This window comes from Molothrus aeneus, chromosome 27 (genome assembly GCF_037042795.1).
Source record: "Molothrus aeneus isolate 106 chromosome 27, BPBGC_Maene_1.0, whole genome shotgun sequence".
Classification (NCBI taxonomy): domain Eukaryota; kingdom Metazoa; phylum Chordata; class Aves; order Passeriformes; family Icteridae; genus Molothrus; species Molothrus aeneus.
This window is the reverse complement of record NC_089672.1, coordinates 448,141-468,025: the sequence shown is the minus strand read 5'-3', so window position 1 is coordinate 468,025 and position 19,885 is coordinate 448,141. Positions and strand designations below refer to the sequence as shown.

The window sequence follows — 19,885 nt, the reverse complement described above, 5'->3', positions numbered from 1 at the left end:
TGCCCGACCTCCAAGCTCACAGACATGTCAAAACAAGTGACGATATTTCAACTGGTCTGACATACTCATGGGATTGAGCAAGAGATTGGGACAGTGAGTGATGAGCTGTTGAGTTGGGAATCCTGATTTAGCAGTGAGCTTTATGCCTTACTAATACCTGCTTGCTGCAGGCAGCCATTGGTTTCTGTGCCCACCGTCTTGACCAGAATGGGAGTGTCAGAGGGGTCCTGGCACCATGAATACTGCCTGCCACCTGGAGCTATCTGGGAAGACTTGAAGGGGTCTGTAGACATACAGTACCCACAGCCTCAGCACCTCCTGCTCTGCATCCCTGGTGCCCCATTATTGATCTTTGATGCATCTTTGAAAGGTGAGTGCAGCACCTCTGGTTTCTCCTGTGCTGATTGCCACCAGTTTTGCAGGGCTGCTCCAGAATTATCCTTGCCTGCCTCCTGACCACTACAAAGTGCACTTGGGATTGTCCCCAAGAATTATGAATCTCTCTGCTTTTCATACCATATGGAATTGTATGGTATGGCAGCTCTTTCCCCTGCCCTCCCTCTCTCCTGTACCTGTAGTTGTGAAAAGACAAGTCAATCTCTCAGTCACACCTTAGCTGTGGGTGGGTCCCTCTGGAGACAGTCCAAGACAGATAAGGCAGCTTGCAGCACAGATAAGGGATTTACTGGGTATGTCAGTGCTGGAAGCCCCTAGCTGAGCCAGGGTTCAGCCTGATCCTAGAGGACGCTCCTGAAGGTGCTGTGTGAGCTCCCTACCCCAGAGCTCCTAGGGCTGCCGTGGGACCTCTTTGCTCACACCACTCTTTGCCCAGCTCTGCCTCACTTTCTCCTCCTGACACCAGAGAACCCCAGTTCTGCCAGGGGTGATGATCCACTCCAGGGTCCCAGCTGCAGGCTTGTCACCCCCAGGGAGCCTGAGGACTGGTTAGCACCTTCCCAGAACTTGTCTGTGGAAATGAGGCAGATCCACATTGCTCATCCCATGAGATGGATTCAGAGAGGGCTTTGAGCCCCTTTTTCAGGAACAAGGACTGACATGTGGGGAGGTGCAGATCAGACCTCATGCTCAGAAAATTGGAAGCTGGTCAGTTAAAGCAGGGCTGTGTGCCCCTGTGGGCAGAACTGCCAGTATGCTTCCCACCAGGCACAGCAGGACTCCAGGGGGGGAAAAGGGGAGGACATGAAGTATCAAAGCTGTGGTCAGCAAACCTGCCCTAAGCTGGGACAGAGGGTCTCTCCTGGAGGAGGCAGGGAGCATTGACCCATCTGCCCCAAGTGCTGGCTCCTGCCTGCAGTGCACAGCCATGTAAGAAGATGAGGCAGATGAGGGCTGTAGGAAGAGCCAGAGTTAATTCCAGGGTCATCAGGTCTTCCCTCAAAGAAGGGAAGGCATGTTGCATCTTCTTGGCTTCCTAGAAACAACATGATTTAAGACACAATGCCTCCCACTAGAGCTTTGTTGGGGTTTCCTGCAGGAACCAGCATATTCCCATGTGTTCTGTCCTTGGCTCCTGCTGCAGACAGTGGTCAGGTACCCTTGATACAGAGCCCCTGGGACACTCAGACACTTGCAGACTGTTTTTGTAGCATCCTCTGGACTGCTCAGGAGCGCAGTAAGGAGGGCCAGCATATACTCCAACACAGAGGCATGCTCTGTGTCCTATTGCCTCAGCAAAATTAATTATTGCTTATTTAGCCATCGTTACTGTTGTCTCCACTCCACCTTTGCTTTGGTGCTTTGGTGCCATTGTGCTTATGAAGAAAGAGCATGGACCTAGCAGAGGTACCAAGCCCTGAGTGTGCACTGGAGCAGCATTGGGAGCCTTGGGCTGTACCCTGAGCCAGGTGTGGGAGCACTCTGCTGGTGCTGGGGCTCTACATCCAGCACAGAGCATGGCACTGGCAGCATCTTCCTGTTGGCTGACCCTGGCTGCCAGTGTGGGCACACAGGTCCTCTCCTGCCAGAGCTCCTTCCTCTTACAGAGCCCTGACTCTGCCCTTGGGCAGGACACGGGGGTGAGCGACAAGCGAAGGCCCGAAGTTCAGACCAATGCCACACTGGAAGGCTCCTACATTCTGCTGGGCAGAACCCCCAAGAAGGTGAGTGTCTCCTGTGTCCCACTGTCCCAAAAGCCCAGGCAAGCAACACCTTCTCTCTGTCCCCAGGCCAGGCCAACCAGCCTCACAAGCCAGGCAGTTGCTGTTTGCCACCCTTCAGGGAAGAGATGTACCAACAGATATTGCAGCAGCTTCCAACATGTTCAGCAGCTGCAATCCCAGCACCCCTGACCTGCTGCGTGTCAAACACAGCAGCTGCTGTGACAGCTGCTGGCTCTGGCTCTACCCTTTGGGTAGAGTCTATTAAGGCTGCTTATTTTTGGCAGAACTCCAAGTCCTTCAGAATCACAGAATCATTTAAGTTGGAAAAGCTCTCCGAGATCATGAAGTCCAGCCATTCTCCCAGCGCTGCCATGTCCCCATGTACCACATCTACCTGTATTTTATATCTCTTCAAGAATGGGGACTCCACCACAGTCCTGGGCAGCCTGTGCCAGGGCTTGAAGTTTTTCCAATCTAAACCTCTCCCGGAACAACTAGAGGCCATTTCATCTTGTTCTACTTCTGCCAGGGAGTTGTAGAGAGCGAGAAGGTCTCCTCTGAGCCTCCTTTTCTCCAGGCTGAGCCCCTCCAGCTCCCTCAGCTGCTCCTTATCAGCCTTGTGCTCCAGACCCTTCCCCAGCTCTGCTCCCTTCTCTGGACATGCTCCAGCCCTTCAGTGACCTTCTTGGGGTGAAGGGCCAAAAACTGACCCCAGGACTTGATGTGGGGCCTCACCAGTGCCTAACACAGAGGGACAGTCACTGCCCTGGTCCTGCAGCCACACTGTGGCTGGTACAGGCCAGGTGCCATTGGCCTTCTTGGCCACCTGGGCACACCTGGGCTCACGTTCAGCCACTATTGACCAGCACCCCCAGGTCCTTCTCCACCAGGCAGCTTTCCAGCCACTCTACCCCAAACCTGGATTGTCTCATGGGGTTCTTGTGACCCAAGGGCAGGGCCCGGCCCTTTGCCTTGTTGGCCTTGGCCCATTGATCCAGCCTGTCAAATTGCCTCTGCAGAGCATTCCTGCCCTCCAGCAAATCAACATGCCACCCAGCTTGGTGTCATCTGTGAAATGACTGAGGGTGTCCTTGATCTCCTCGTCCAGATCATCGATGAAAATATTAAATGTGACTGGCCTCAAAACTGAGCCCTGGGGGAAACCACTGGTCTCCAGCTGGATTTAGCTTCATCCACCACCAGTCTCTGGGCCTGGATCATGACTCACACTGATGCATTGATTTTAAAAAATAATTTACTGTAATCATGATGAAGCTTTGTCAGATTAATTATAAAATGCTCATGAGCTCATCTTTACATTAATTTTAATCACAGTTTATAAACCTTAACTCTTATCATTGTTACGTTTGCCCAATTATCCCATCATAAAAAAAACCAAACTATTTTAGGTAGCAACAATTTTAATTGAATAGTTTAGAAAATATATATTGACAATATAATTTGATAAAAAATAAGGGATAATTTGGTTCCAATAATAGCGCATAAGCAAAAGATAACCATGGGGTACGGAGTGCAGGGCTCTGGACCCTTGCCACCTCACATACAAGCTTGCCAAATGAAGATTCCCCCTTTTATGCCATGTGTCAATGCCATCTCCTCCCATTTTCGATTCATCACACTTCTACCTCCGCCCTCATCACCACCTTTACCGCGCATGCTCCACCACTCGTTTTGGTGGTCGCACCAGTCTTTGGAGGTCGTTTTTGATGAAGGCCTCTCCTCTTCCTCGATGTCCTTTAATTCACCTTTGGGTTACACCTGTGCACCAAGCCAGTACAATGTAAGCCAAGACTAACATATTACTACATTTAAGCATCAAAGCAATAAATCTCTTATAGTTGGCATTTTCCTGGGACCTAACCAGATTTCCCTTTCTTTCTGTTAATTTTTAGTAACTGTTATCTCTTGTTATTTTCTCCTGTCCTTGAACATCTGCAGGAAGGGGGGGGTGGGGGGGGGGGGGGGTGGAACCCCTCCTCTCCCATTCTTTCTTGGCATTACGACTTTTAACTGTTTTATTTCCAAGTATTAATTACTGCATCAATATTGATTACTGTTTCAATTTTGTCAGCACGAATCATACCTATTTAGCACATCATGTTATTTGGAATTCATGAAGAAAATGAGAATGATAGAATTGATGCCTTCGAGCCTGTGACTGCCACTTCAACAGCTGAATGGTTTACTGACATTATGGAGTGAACCGTGTGTCTATTTCTTTATCTTTCCAAGTTGAAACTTCTTTTATCTTCAGCTTTTATCAATAGCTGATAATTATAAGCCAAAATTGTATCAGAGATGAAAATAAATGTATTTGGACTTTTATAGCCAGACATTACATCCCATTGTGTACAGGTGACAAAATTTAACCAGGGAGAGGCTGTGCTTACTTCTGAACCTGCATTGAGGTATGTCTGAATTGGAGTTTTAAAATGGCCAAAACAATCTGGGAGTTCACAAATGCAAACAGAGTTGATAGAATTTTTTCAAAGAAAGGTGTACTTTGGGCAGAGGTAGACAGGCAGAAGCAGGCCCTCCTCCTCCCTCACAGGGAATGACAGCCCCCAGAAGGTTCAGTCCTTTCTCCCTGCTCTGTTTTCCGGGAGGAGCTGGTTGCACTGGCCAAGCAAAGTGACCTGCCTGTCAGAAAGTGGAGACCTGGTTCAGGACCAGGGGGCCCAGGACCACCCCAGGTTGATGAAGAAGTTCTGTGAGGCCAGATAGTTGGGTTAGATTTTGGTGATGGAGACCTCCAGCAGGCCTGCACATCATCAACATCCTCTGTCCTGTCCTTACCCCAAACCCACTCCCAGGGAGCTGCTGTGGCTGCGAGCAGAGCCTCTGTCCCATGAGGGGAGGTCCCCTTAGTGCACACAGAGCCACACTGCAGCACTGCCAGCTTCCCATACTTACCGTTGAAAAGTTAAATTTGCCTCAACAGAGTCTACTGGCCTTGATGGAGAACAGGTTTAAATCTCAAAATCCCTCAGAGGGATTTTGAACACAAAAGCCGCTTGTAAAATGTGTTAAACTTATTTTCAAAGGTGATTTTGATACAAAATTAAAATTTTAAGATCTTGTCAGCATGGATGGTTGGACAGAAAATTAATCCATGAAGTGCAGTTAGGAGGCAGTGCAAGCCATGAAAGAGGGAGGTTAAAACTGAACAACCCAAGAAAGCACCAAAATCTTGACAGCTTTCCTTTTCCCTAAGTTGTTTGCTCTCTTATATTAAATCTTCCTGCATATCTTAGTAATGCATGGAGTCATGGTGGAGAGAGGAGTCACCAAGTGTCTTGATCAAGAGAATCAAGTTATCTCTGGTTCTCACCTTGAGGTTTAAGGCTATATGTACATAAAGACCCCCATCAGGTAAGAGATCTACTCCTCTTCCCCCTCTAAAAAAGAAATTATTCTGTGCTTGAATCATGTTATTATGTTTAAAAAAATATACTCTCCACCTGAAAGCTTGTGCATTGCTTCCTACTGCAGCATTTCTGAAGAAACTTATAAACGCCCCAGTATTCCTGTGCCATCACTGAGAAAAATTTGTTGCCTTCCACTGTCTGGGGTGTATAAGCATCTGATAGGTGATCTACAAACATCCACACAACAAAAGGAGACAGGGAGAGTCATCTTGGTAGTCTTACTGCATCCTCTTTAGCACTGATGGAATGCCCAAGGAATCTGGGCAAAGGGTGGATCTCAGCAGAGCCTGGCTGGGCAGGGAATACCCTGAAGCACATGCTTCCATGTGCCAGCAGAGCTGAGATTCTGCAAATCTCTGTCCACACAAGCACAGGTTCCCCTGTGGGCATCCTGAGCACAGCCTGGGGAGCTATTTCAACTCTGGAGGAGGTCTTAATTCCTTGTTTTCTGTTTTATTGGAGATTTACATTTTATTTCACCTCATTCTTCTCTGGACTGGCTCTTCTGTATGATGTAAGCATGTGAACAGGGTCATGCTGTGAAGTGACACCTTTCAAGGGCTCTTTGTTCATTGCAAATGAGGCTGATGGTCCCAGGCCACTTTAAAGAGCCCATCCAAAGACGATGGGTGGTCATGACTGTGGGTGCAAAGCCAAAGAAGGACAAATTCAGGGGTATGGAGCAGAATCATCCCCAATCCTGATTCAGAAGTTCCCTTCTCCCTGGATGGAGATGGCTAGCTGTCAGTGATGTCACTCTGCTGTTCTTGTCTTAGATCCTGGTGTAAGTGCTCCCCACAGATATCTACACACAGCTCCTGCATCTCAGACAAGAGCAGACCCTGTCCTGACTGTGGCTGCTGCCCACTGCTCCAAAAACTTTCCCTATGACATCTTGTACATTCACTAATGATAAATGCATTTTGCCAACCAGTTTCTCCAAAGCTCAGAGCCAGATTGGATCTAGCATGGGTACATTGAGTCCTTGCAATACCTCTTCCCATGGTCTTCATGTGTCATTAAAAGGCACTGGGTTCTTACTGCTGCCTTCTCTATGCACAGAAGCCTTGGTTTTGGAACCACACCAAGTGCTGGTTGAAATTTCCACAACAGGTGAGCAGCACATACATGGAATCACAAGATAATTCATATTGGAAGAGAGATAAGAATGATTCTTGTCCAACCTCCTGCTTGCAGAACTTAGCTGTGAGATCAGATCAGGTTACCTAAGGCTTTTCCCACTTTAGGTTTTCCAGTTTACTTTCGAAAACCTTCAAGTATGGAGACAGCACCACCTTATGACAAAAAGCTTTATACTCATACCTCACTATATCCACCTGTCTTATTTCAACACCCCTCTGGTCTCTCATCCTCACATTATGCATTATGCAAACAGTTTGACACCTGCTTGATGAGCTCCTCACATGTGCTCCCACATGACAGCCCATGGAGAGCTCTGCTCAGAGCAGGCACCTCTTCTCACTTTCTCTGTCACCCAAGACTTTTTGGAAGCGGCTGTCTGTGCCACAAAAAGTGGTCAGGACATCTGACACTTCAAAGCAGGAATAAAGATGAGGTGTCTGAGCCTCTGAAGAGGGGAGACCCCAGCTGCTCCCAGTTCAGTTGCAGACAGACCAGGGCTAGTCCTGGCTTTGGACTTGTCAGTACATCAGCAAACAGTTAAGTCAGTGGGAACAGGAAAATTTAGGCATGACCAGCACCTGCTGTCCCAAACATGGGTTGAATGAAGAGGAAGACTCTTCCCCTCTCCTGAACCCAGGCCTAGGCAGGGCTGTCACACTGCCTGTCATTTGTCTTACAGCCTCCACCACCCATATTGGGCTGGTTCTACCTCCTGGAGCTCTCCTTCTACTGCTCACTGGTGGCCACCCTGCCCTTGCATGTGAAGAGGAAGGTGATTGACCACAGCACAACCAGATGGTTCAGTCAGCCCCCTATGCCCCTGCCCCACTGTCAGCTCCCTGGGGGTGCAAAGGAGAAGGCACAAGTGCTGCTGTGAAGCCCCTTGTGCATGTGAACCCCTTCAGCTCTCAGAGCACCCTGCACTGGGCCCTGCTCGTGTGTGGCACGGCCTTCCTGTCTGCCAAGCTGGGGAAGTGCTGGGGGCCCAGGGCTGGTCAAGGGTCAGCACTGGGTGAACATCACAGCCTTTCCCAGCTCTCAGGTGCTGCCTGCACCACAGGGCTGTGCCCCCCGATGGGAGGGACCTGGCCTGCCCTGCCCTGATGAGGGTCCTGTAAATGTATGTGTGACTTTTGCAGCACAGTCAGCTGAAGAAGCACAGGCAATTGAAGAGCTCCTCCATTATAGCCAATGGGTAGGACCTGCCCCAGGCCAAGGGCAATCTGCTGTCATTACAAAAGGCCTTCAATACACAGAGGAGGCATCTGGAAGAAAATATGGGGTATTAAGAAAGCAATGTTGGAAGGGCAGATTGATTCACGAAAACTTAAAAAAATCCATCTTACAGCATGTTTGCACCTACATATGTCTCATGGGTATTTATCTGGGTTTCCATAAACTGGGCATAAAGGACAAAATCCTCTTCTTGAGATTGTGCAGGACCTCAGAGAGCTGTAGTGTGGTGGGGAGCACTGATGATTTGTGGAGATGTTTGACACATCCTAGTGAAGCAGCACTGTGCAGGATCAGATGCCGCCAGGGCAAAGTAAGACTGACAATCTCTCCTCTCATGACAGGACTTTAAAGAACAGATTGTCCACCACATCGCCACCATCACTTTGACCTTTGTCTCCTACTGTGACAATATGATATGGTTTGGGATGGTAGTCATGCTGGTCCATGATGCCTCTGGTTATATTTTAGAGGGGTGTTACCCTCACCTGGAAATCATGGAATCACTGGATGGTTTGGGGTAGGAAAGGACTTTAAGGCCCATCTCATTCCACCCCCCTGCCATGGGCAGGGACACTTTCCACTAGATCAGATTTCTCCAAAACCTATTCAACCTACCCCAAGGATGGGGCAACCTCAGCTTCTCTGGCCAACCTGTGCCAGGTTGGCAATTATTTACTCTCTGAGTAAATAATTTCTTCCTAACATCTAATCTAAATCTCTCCGAGTTTAAAACTGTTGCCTGTGTAAAAAGTCGCTGTCCCAGTTGCAGGCCTGTGCTCATGCCTGTGGGCAGCCCTGGCAGCTGTGCACATTGCTACACATGGCACATGTCAATGCAGTGCCCATGAGTGGGACACGTGAGTTGGTGACAGAGAAATTAGGAAGTACTTGTTCTGCTGCTCTTGGGGAAAGGTAATTGGATGCAAAGAGACTAGGACACATCCCTACAAGCCTGGTCATCCTTGCAGGATGTGGGAAATCCCTCAGCCCCTAGATGGAAACACAGGCACAAGGGACATACAGAAATTTGTTTCTCTACAGCTTGCCAGGATACTCCATTACCTGGAATACAAGTGGGTCTGTGACGAGTATTTAATGGTTTTGCTGTGGTTTTCATCATCTCCTGGCTTGTCATTTTCCCATTAATGTGAATAACATTTTGATGTCCTCTGCATGTGGGTGTTATGCGTTGTTAGAGTTCCTGGATAGGTGACCCTCCATGCTGAGGGAGGAAAGGCAGAGAACAGAACACTACAAGTTCAAAAATTAATTCAACTGGAACAGAAGAACACACAGGGGGAAAAAAAAAGCCCTAGGGTTTTAACTATATTAATGAATTAATTCTACTAATTAATCTAGAGCCACAGCCTCTGCTCCTCTTCTCCCACTCCTAATGTTATAAACACTGGTTCCTATTAGAGAGAGAAGGTGCAGACCATACTGGTCAGAATTTCCCAAGAAATTCTTAACAGACTAAAAAAGCCTTAAAGCTCAAGGTCTACTAAGATACAATTAGTATACCAAAAAAAAAAAAAACCAAAAAAACAGCACAGTAAATTTAAAGTTGCCCACCATGGATCTGAAATAAAACAAGAAAATCATGAGGCATTCAGGGCATGCTGGGAGGGCAATGGCAATGGTTCCTCCAGAAGCCACACACAGGTACCAGCCTTGGAGAACGGCTTTTGGATACACACATCTGGCAGCTCTTCCAGCCTTTAACTGGGCTGAAGTTGTTCTTTTTTCTTTACCTTTGCCAAGCTGCCTGGAAAAGCTGATAGTGACTAACTTCCCATAAACTTATTCCACAACACTAGCATTATAGTCTAATCTTTCTGTTTTCTTTCAAACCAAACATTTCATTTGTTACACCAAGAAGAATTTTAAAAATAGGGCATGCTATACACACAGAACGGGATAAGTCTCTGTTGCTGTCCTTTGTCCCTACCCTTGCTGCATACCACCACTGAAGATGCTGAGTTTTGAACTATGGTCATGTTGCCATTTAGTCTGGATGCCTATGAGGCTGACTTTGCATGACAAGTCCCACATTCTGGTTGTTATAAGTAAAAGTTATGTTAAAGTAGGGTATAGTTCAATTATATTGTATTAATTATGTTATATTAATTGTATTATGTTAAGAGTGGGCAGGGGGTTATTAGAATGTTCTAGGAGAAGGGTCCAGGGTTTGGTGGAAGGGTGGTCTGCCGGGGCAAGGCGAGGTCGAAGAGGGATTGGATGGAAGATCTGACCAATCATTCGAAGCCCTGCAGAAATGATTGGTCCAGAATGAACGGTGTTAAAGACCAATGAGAAGCCTGGAAATGGACCAATCACCATGTGGATCAAAAATGGACCAATCCTGGACTCAAAGGGGGCTATAAATGGAGGAAGTTAGATTGAACCAGGGTTCTTTTTGGAAACTTGCTTGGTGCAGGGGGCCTAGTGCACTTGGGATAGCGCACTGTTCTGTTTTTGGCTTGCTTTGTGGCTTATCCTAGGTACTCCGTTCCTTGCAGCTATTTTAATAAACGAGGACCTGTTTCTCCAGAGACAGTTTGGCCTCGTTCATATTCATAACATGGTGGTCATATGTCTGCCTTAGAGAGAAAAGCACTAAAAGCTTGAGGCAACTTTCCTGAGAATAAGCACAACTTAAGTTGTCTCCACTACTAAGTGTGAAGTCCCAGAATCCCAAACTGCTGTACCATAATGTAAGGACAAAGAAGGTAAGAGGTGTCAGACTAAGGGTCCCCTGAGATCAGCACGTCTCAGCACCAACAGCAAGCAGCAGAGATCGAGGAAGGCAAGTGCAGAGCAAATACATGCTCTGTCCAACAAGGTTTCCCAGCATACAATATATTCATGTCATAGGTAATTTGTGGAGGAAGACATACTAGCAACTCATCATTTCTCTCCTGTGCTGAACTGCTCTCTGTCCTGTCTGCTTTCCATTTCCAACCCAGTGCTGTCCTCTTTTCTGTTCTCATCACTGAGGATACCAACTTTCTGTGACTTTTGTTAAAAATAATGCTGTGTCTAGCTGGTCATCTGCGCCCTTAACTCTTCCCTAAATTCATTTTAAAAAGCCATTATCTTTTTATTTAAGTGAGGTCTCCTTATGGTTTCACTTTTCCCCATTGTTCCTCTTAAGATTTAGTTTAGGAGAAATGTTGCCAGTTCCTGTCTCTTCTAAGGGAGCATTGCAGGTGTCTGATAACTGACCTGTTTGCAAAGCCTATTGCATTGCTGGTGATTTTAATACAGAGCTTCAGCAGGTCCTCTGAGACTTGCTTTGTGAGAGCTGGGCACAGTGTGAAGCCTGGTGGTGCCATCCTGGTTCAGCTCAGCTCTGCCCTGGGAACACCTCAGCCAAGTCATTCTGCAGAAAGACACTTGATCCTTGTAAGTCTGAAGATACTTAACCTGCTTTCTTTACTCTTGTGTCTTCTGATTTGCCTCTCCCTCTCTTTCCCACAGCGTACATTATTATTTCATTACAAAAGTTTGGTTGTTCCCCATAAGCTGTCTCATACATGCTTTCCTGGTGATCCTATAGTTGTTACACATTTTCTGGTCCTGTGTGATCATCCAGATGATCTTCAATGTCATCCTCTGTGGTGAGGTATGAAAAGTCTTTGTCTCCTTTGTGCCACCACTGCTCATGAGAGAACGTGAGGTTCAGGGTGACTCCTACTTGCCTGCAGGAAGGAAGGAGAGAAATGAGATTGCCCCACAAACAGCTAACAGCTTCTTAAGGCATATGTTGGGAGCTGTATGGATACCTTATCTCACAAAGATCAGAGCAGGAGCTCACTTCTAGCTTGCAGCTATGTTCTAGTGACATGGGAGCCATCCACAGACCTTTCTCCTCACCACCTAATGGCTTCTCAGTATGTAGTATCAGAGAACTGCAACCTGTTGGTATGTCCAAAGAGGAGTAAGGAAGGAGCAAACAGGTAAGCCTGGCAGATAGCACACTGTGTATTTGGATCTCTGAGTTTTGGGTGCCTTCCACAGGCTCTTGGTTCATGCCGGAGTTTGTATAGGGTTCACTTGGACAAATGTCATCAGAGAGGGCAGCTCCCTAGCCTGCCTTGCTAACAGAGGGAGATGACATTGAGGGAGCATCTGAGAAGATTTTGTGAAAGCTTTGAGGACACGGGGTGAGAAAAAACCTCTCCGCCATGTTGGTGCTATGCCTTCAACTTCCTTGAGTTACCCCTTCATCAAAGCTAAATTACAAGAAAAAGCAGTTTTTCTGAGGAAATGATGGAGGACACCTACTAGTTGGAAAACAAACCTGTGGGAGCTTTCAAGTAAGAACTACAATTTAATAGGAAAATTAAAATAAAAGCAGAAAACACTGGCTTAAACTGACAGTCAGGATACAACCTGACACACTATTAGTCGGGGTGGTGGTGGCAGTCCCATTAAATGGTGGCTGCAGTCCTCTTTTAGTGATAGATGTGGTTCTGTTGAAGTGCTGATCCCGTAGAAAGGTCTGGTCTTCCTCTGAAGGTCCAGGGAGGTTATGAAGCTCTTCTCCTCTTGGAATCTAGTAGGTAAGGCTCCTCACGGTGTTCCAAACTCAGATTATACCCGGGTAGAAATGCTTGGTTCCTCCCCATGGGTGGAGCATTGCACAGTGAGATGATGTAATTTTTGAGTCATGCAGTGAGACTTGATGGCCCATTAGCAGAAGATATCCCCAGGAGGTGTTATCAGGGCTGAGTCATGGAAGAGATAAAGAACACGGCCCTGCCTGTTTTTAACAGTTTATGAAGATGATGATAGAATACATACTTTTGGTTACATCTTACATTGTAACCTGAGACAGACACGCTCATGGATTGTAGACAATAGCAAAAGAAGGAGTCCAGTGCATATGCTTGCTGGACAAATCTCTGTTGGCTTTCACAGCTTCAACAGTAATATATTGCATAGAAAAATATGCTGAACAACTATATGTAGAATAAATACAAACTTATTTTCAGGAAATCATATTACAAGACACATTATCAGGGCGAGAAAAATTGGGTGAAACCATAATAGAGTTAACACCTGTCAGTTTAAGTCAATCTCCCAATGCAGGGACAATGAGGCACTGGCTTTAATGACATGATCACACCTCTTTTATTTTAGCTGCCATGTTACGCCCTGAGGGCAGTGAAGGAATATAGGACTAGTCTTCTTAAATACAATTTAAACTTTCTTTTCTTCCAAAAAGACAAGATGCCAGAAGTGACACCAAAGAGAGTGACAAGAGCAAGGAGAGGATCTGGCAAAGAACAAAGAATAACACGGGGCTTGCTGCAAAACACCAGGATCCAGGGCAGTGCTTGGAATGCAGGAAGGCTGAACAGGAGTTGGGAGAGAGGCTGGACAGGGTTTCACTGCAGTGTGCCTGAGGCCTAGGTGGTGAATTTCATCACATCTATAGGCAGTTAAGTCACTTCAGGAGTTGTTTCCTATAATTCTTCTATTAGGATTATTCTTTTACTATTACTCTATAGCCTTTAATCCAGGAAGAAAAGGGTATACTAGCCAAAGACCCACTGTATAAAGAGAAGATGGGTTGAACAAGCTGCTGAAGATATGACTCCTATCTGTGATTATCTGAAAGCCTTCCCAAAAGGTTCATGAGATAATAAACTAAAACTGGGGAAGATTTAACCAATTTGCAGTTTCAAAAGACAGTGGCATTCATTGCCAGCCACCCCACAAAAGGACTTGCGTGTGAAAGGTACTGGTTTGAATGGCAAATAAGTTTTCACTTGGGAAGTATAAAATGGTCAGGCTCTGGGATAAACCATTTCTGCAGCTAAGGCCAGGTTAAATTACACAAGCTGTATTTTCTGTATGAATTATTCAAAATAGCTCTGATGTCTAGAAGATTTTGCTTACTGCATGTCCACTCAGGGAAAAGTCTCCTAAAATGGAAAGGAACTAAATTCTTCCAAAGGCACTTTTTTCTATCAGAAATTATACATAATAAATGAAAGCTTTCTATATGGATGTAATAATTTTGTTGAGATTTCAGTTTTAAAATTGGAAAATAGGAGCATTACAACACTATCATTTTACCTGGATAGCTTAGGAGTTGGATGATGCTTCATCTTATAATTTCTTGCATAAGTTCTAATTTTCAGAATTTATAGCATAACAATAAATTTTAAGTAAATGTAAAAATTAATTACACCCAAAAAAGTCTGTTTTATGTACATTTTGCCTGAAATCTTTTTACACTAGCAGACCATATGTCAGTAGGAAAATCTTTGAAGCTTGCTGGCAGCCTGACATCATGTAACTCAAACATTGAACCAGCTTTCACTTGAAGGACACTGGAATTTGGGTCTGCAGGCTGCAATGCTGGAAGGCAGGCAGTCACCCTCTCTCATGGAACATCAGCCTTGAGCAGGATGTCACCTCATCCCCACTAGCTGCCCTTTGGTGAGGTGAAAGACCCTTCATGGGGATCCCTGTGTAAGGGTTTGCCCATGAATTAATGTACCTTCTCCCTTCAAGTACGATGCTTTCTTTAAAAGCTCCAAATGACACATGAGAATTTCATAATTCAAAAGACTTATACAGTCTCCAGGGCACAACTGGCCTCTGGGCCCAGAGAACAGGCCCAGCCTTGGCTGCTGCAGCCCCATCATGGGACCCCCAGCTCTGGGAGGGAGCTGGCAAGGAGAGGAAGCCAAACCAGACCTAGAGGGCTCCATGTCTGCAGGCCTGCTGTCCTGACAGAGCTGTCACAGTGGCAGGATTGTTTTTCATCAACACCTCTCAGTTTTTAAGGCCTCTCCCCTTCTCTGGAGATGATAATAACTCAGCTCAGGAGGTCTCTTGCTGTGTCACATCAGAGAACAGACTGACAGCACAGATGACAGCAGTGCTTGCAGTGCAGCCTCCCAGCTCGTGTCTGTTGCACCAGTGGGGCTGTCACTCTCTCCCTCTCCACACTTGGGAGGCCCGAGTGCCCTTGGAGATCAATCCCTACCACCCTAAGGCCATAGTTCTGCCCAGGAAATGCTCTTCCTCATACACAGTCTTTAATTACAGCCATGTGCAGGACCCTGCCTTGCAACTTCATTTTCGTGCTTTGGGATGGGCATTTTTATTCTGAGTCTCTGCAGCTGTGAACCCAAAGACAACTAAGGAAACTGAAGCTAGATTCTTAAGACTCAGTGTGCAGAAGTTTGTCATCACATACCTGAATCCATAAGTCCAGAACAGTCTCCCTCCTTCTGTGGTGCTCTTCAGCCTTGACTAAAGATAATTTTAGCCATAATTAACCTGTGAAACTTGCTTATTTCAGGCTAAAATGGTACTGGATATTAAGTATGGCTTGACAGCAATTGCTGTTTGGGTTTTTGGCTCTGTCTACAGCACTATGGGCTTATAACCATGCTGAAGATTCCCTTGACACCCATTTGATTATTTAAATCCTATGATATTTTCTAACAATGAGGCAGTGATTTTCCAGCTGTTCAAAGAACAGAGAGACACAGAGGTTAAAGGTCAGAACAGCCCTTTACTAAGCATCAACCCTAAGGAGTTTATATGCCATAACAATACCAATCACCATTTCAGCCTTTGTGTAGACAAAGTTTGCACTGGCTTTTGCTTCAAGTTCATTTGTCAAGTAGAAAAAAAAAGATAAAATTACAAAGGAATAAAATTTTTTAAATGTCACAGGCCAAAGTTGATGCAATCTAACTCCCTTCAGCTGTAAAGTACATATCTTCCACTCTTATGCCCACGTATCAAATCTTCGCACAGAGACACAGCCATGAATAGGAAGGGGGCAAGGGAGCTTGTTATCTATGACCTGGCACGCATCAGTGTAGGGATCAAAGAGGACTGCAATGGGGAGGGTGCTGTTTCCCTTCCTCTGTCCAAGAAGATAAATTTGTCCATTCACGGTGCTGCATCCCATGAAAAACTTCTGGGTCAAGCATTCCTCATTCACCTGGGTCCATTCATCTGTCTCCACATCAAATCGAAAAGCTTCCCCTCCTACAGTGTACAGAGCCCCATTCAGGGATGTGATGCAGAGGTCATACCTGAGAGAGAAGAAACCCTTGATCAGAATCAACAGAAAGATTTGGCCCCTGAAATATTCAGGGTGATCTTGGTCCTCAGATCAGAAGTCCTATTTAAACAGAGAATCACAGAAGTGTTGCAGAGACAGAACTTATGGATTTCTACACTATAACCTCTTCCTGGAGCCGGATCAACACTAGAATCCTTCATCTTCTGCCAGGTCCCAGAATATTATTTCTTACCTTGGAAGAGGGGAGAACGAGATGACATCCCAGCTGTCTGTCTCTGTGTTCAGCCTTTGGACTCCATCATACACGTGTCCATTCTCATCCAGGCCACAGACCACATAGATCCTGGTTCCCACACTGGCCGCGTCGCCTCTCTCCACAGGCTGAGCCATAGGACTCATGCTTTCCCACTCTGACTCCATCAAAGCCATGCGCTCCACTGCTGGGATTATCCCTTCATCTGTACTCCCTCCGAGGACATACAAGTGGAGCCCTACTCCTACTGCACAGTGGCTGTTGCGGGACTTCTTCATGGCTGGCCCTTCCAGCCAGCAGTTGTCCAAGCAGTTGTAGATGAGCACCCAATCCACACTGTACCACACAAATTCATCCCGGAAATATCCTCCTGTCACAAAAAGGAAGCTCCCTGGAAGCACAGCAAAGAAAATACTAGTCATGTGAAGGCTAAAAATTGCTCCTGATACCTGGGGTTCTCATTTCACCCTGGGCTGTACTGATAAGGTGCAAGATGAGGAGAGAAAATCACTCTTCTATCAGTTTGTAGTATTTAATTCATTGGGCCTATGGAATGCAGCCAGTCTTTCCAAGCCTGCTCCCATTTTTGAACAGAATCATGGAAACACTGGTTGGAAAGAACCTCAGAGATCTTACTTCTAAAAACTCCTACCAGAAATGGGACTATTGCCAACACTAATACAGGAAGCCATAGTACTGAGCTGGCTTGAAAGTCTCCAAGCATGAAGATTTCCCAGCATCTGTAGATAAGTTTAATGTAATGGCAACTATAAATCAGAATTCACCTGTCATATGTCTAAATCACTACAAAAGAGAAGGCCAAAAAATACACTTGGCTTTAAAGCCAAGTCCTTAGACTAATTCCAGATAAAGTCAAGGTAAGGAGCTTGGGAGACTGCATAGTTTCTGCTATAGGAGAATAGTATTGTCTAGCACTCTCCCAGGACTAAGGAAGAAAAAAACATTCTTTGAACAAATGTGAACACCAATATGAATGAGGTTTTAGCAATGCTGAGCACAACAGTTTTACAGCAACAGTTGAACTCCCTGCATTTGGGACTCAGTCTCAACTTCTGTTTGCATCTGCTCAGTCTCCCTCCTCTGTAAGTTACCTACTGCTGCCACTGCATACTGGGTGAGGTTCTTGCGCTGCAGTGGAGAACAAGCCTGCCAGGTCCCTGTTTTAGGTTGAAAGAGAAATAATTCTTGCTGTTCCTTGTCATGCTTTCCTCCCAGGACATATAAGGTGTCATAGCTCCGGCCAGCATAAGGGCACAGTTTCGGATTTTGCCAGCTGGGTGGGGGACAGCTGTCTAACTTCTTTATTAGTCTGGAAAAGATATCTGTCTCTCCAGCACGCTTGCTGCGTTTCACCAAGATATCGAGGAAGGACAAACTCAGAAAAGTGACCCTGACTTCGCCCACCAAATCCAGAAATTCTTCCTCTCTTGTTGCTGGGTCCTCCATTATCCAAATCACAATACTGTCAAAAACCACATCCTCTCTTGAAATGAAGAGGTCATCACTCTTCAGGAGCTGCACCAGCATTTCCTTGGGTAATGCCTTAAATTCTTCCTGGCATATCACATCCCCCCAGTGAGTGAGAGCCACATTCATAGCAGACACATATAACTCTGTAAAGGCAAATTGCTGTGAGTAGATCATCAAGCCCAGGCAGTTTGAAACATGCAGTTCTCTCTCCAGAAATTTCTCACACAACAGTTTCACCCTATCAAACTGAAAAAAATCAGCTGTTTCCAGTAAGCTGGTCACATTTTCTTGACCTATGAGCACTTGGGCTGTGCGAGTGAACTCAAGTAGTGCCTGAAATGGCACTGCATCGATCCCTTTGATCACTATGTGCTGTTCAGAGCTCTCTCTTGCTCCTCCAAAAAACATGGCTTCAAAATATCGACTGTGTACTGAAAGCACCCTACGGCTGACCTGGAAGAGTCTCTCTCCAACCTCAAGAATTGTGTCTGCAATCATTTCTGTCTGAGGTCCCAGCTCCTGTGGCTCTTGTGCAGGCTCCATGCTTGTATACTGCCAGGCAGTTAATTTTAACTCAGTCTTATGCAGCCCTTTCCATCTCTGGAAACACTATCTCCCTGGCTAGGATAAGCATGAGATAAACCAATCTTGTCCTAAAAATAGCATGTTTTCTACTCTCCTGCTTTGTTCTTCTGTCTTTTCTGCTGCTTTCTGAACAGCATTAGCAGAACAGCTGTATAACCTAAAAATTACAGATTTGACTGGCATCTACTTTTACCAGGTAAGGCCACAGCAAATAAGGGGAGCTGTTAGCCAAGCAAAGAGCCTGGGCTAAAAAGAAAAAACTGGAGAAACAACCAAAAGATTCCTAAGCAGTGAGTAAATATAAAGAAGTTGTAAAAAACATTAAACGCATTTGGAAAAAAACAACTATTACCTCATCTTTCATTAGTTCAAGTTTAACCAAATACCAAAGTGATTACAGTTTTTATTACATATCTAACTTTATACTTTAGTAAGAGAAGGAGTGAGCCCCCATTCAAACCCAGATGGCTTCACATGTTCAGTCATCCTCAATCTGAAAGCACTAAAAAAACACAGATGTAGGACAAGCAACAGCTAATGCCACCATGAATTTTTCCAAAGCTATTGCATGAAGAGACTTGCATAGGGATCTTGAAGTAGAGTCCCTTACCCAAAGAGCCCATACCAGCAAGACTCACTCCCAGTTCTTGGCAGAGCTCAGCAAACAGAAGCCTTGCCAGTGTCTCACCATGCCATCATAAAAACTTTCTTCCTTATTTCTAGTCTGGATCACCCTTCTTTTAGCTTAAACCATTACCCCTTGTCCTATCACAACAGGCCCTGCTAAAATGTCTGCCCCCTATTATTTTCAAATTCTTCTTTTCAGGTACTTGACTCCAAAGTATAACCTCAGAGTCTGTGCTGCAGAAAAGGAGAGCCATGCAGCTCACAACAAAGACCAAGCAACCAAACACCTGAGCAGGAAATGTTGGGAACATGCCCCTCTCCAGAGTTTACACACTTGACCCACACCTTCAGGCAGATCTCCCAGCACCGAGAGCCCAGAATCCAGCCCAGAGAGCCCCAGCAGGCCTGTTTCTGATGCTATACTTAGAGTGCAAAAATAGCACAGCACGTTATTGGCATCAACACCAGCAATCTTTCTCCCACCTAAAAGGACAGTTCAAGACTCTGCTCAGGCCGATGGCAAGCAAATTCTACTCCTCACACTCTAAATAAGGATTATCTTTTGAATTGTGCAGTTTCACAAGCAAGTTTTGTAGCATTAGAAAACTAGGTTGTGAGGAGCACAACTTTATAGACAGCTCTGTGAGTCCCCAGATTAAAATCCAGACGCACCCAAGTTCACACAGGCAACACATCACACACAACACCAGGTCCCTAGTTTCAGAGCCTCCTGGAAGTCAGATTCACTACAATGAAATTTACTCTAAGTTCCCACCCATTTTGGAGCTGACCCAGGAAAGGTTATGCATGGGAGAAAAGTGCTGTGGCCAAAATAACCAAAACAACCTGTACTTGCCATGTGTTCTTGACACCCTTCAGGAACAAAACTGCTGCTGCCAGCAAAACAATTCACTCTGCC

At 45.8% G+C, this 19,885-nt stretch overlaps 1 protein-coding gene and 1 pseudogene across 1 annotated transcript; one reads left to right on the top strand and one right to left on the bottom strand.

Annotated features, from left to right (window-relative positions):
• Positions 1-207: 207 nt before the first annotated feature.
• LOC136567103 (ceramide synthase 4-like) lies at positions 208-13,359 on the top strand (annotated as a pseudogene).
• A 2,109-nt stretch (positions 13,360-15,468) lies between these two features.
• Positions 15,469-18,297, bottom strand: LOC136566960 (kelch-like protein 24). Its single transcript, XM_066566363.1, has 3 exons — positions 17,376-18,297; positions 16,243-16,654; positions 15,469-16,020 (listed from the first exon to the last, which is right to left on the bottom strand). The coding sequence occupies exons 1-3, from the start codon at positions 18,295-18,297 to the stop codon at positions 15,708-15,710; spliced, it is 1,647 nt and encodes a 548-aa protein (XP_066422460.1). The 3' UTR covers positions 15,469-15,707.
• Positions 18,298-19,885: the final 1,588 nt, after the last annotated feature.

What these genes read in the sequence shown, in the direction of transcription:
- LOC136566960 (XM_066566363.1), bottom strand. Translation starts at nt 18,297, where the DNA reads ATGGAGCCTGCACAAGAGCCACAGGAGCTGGGACCTCAGACAGAAATG. An exon ending in GTATGCAGTGGCAGCAGTAG is followed by an intron (nt 16,655 to 17,375) that starts GTAACTTACAGA and finishes CTGTGCTTCCAG; the next exon opens with GGAGCTTCCTTTTTGTGACA. An exon ending in TCGTTCTCCCCTCTTCCAAG is followed by an intron (nt 16,021 to 16,242) that starts GTAAGAAATAAT and finishes CTTCTCTCTCAG; the next exon opens with GTATGACCTCTGCATCACAT.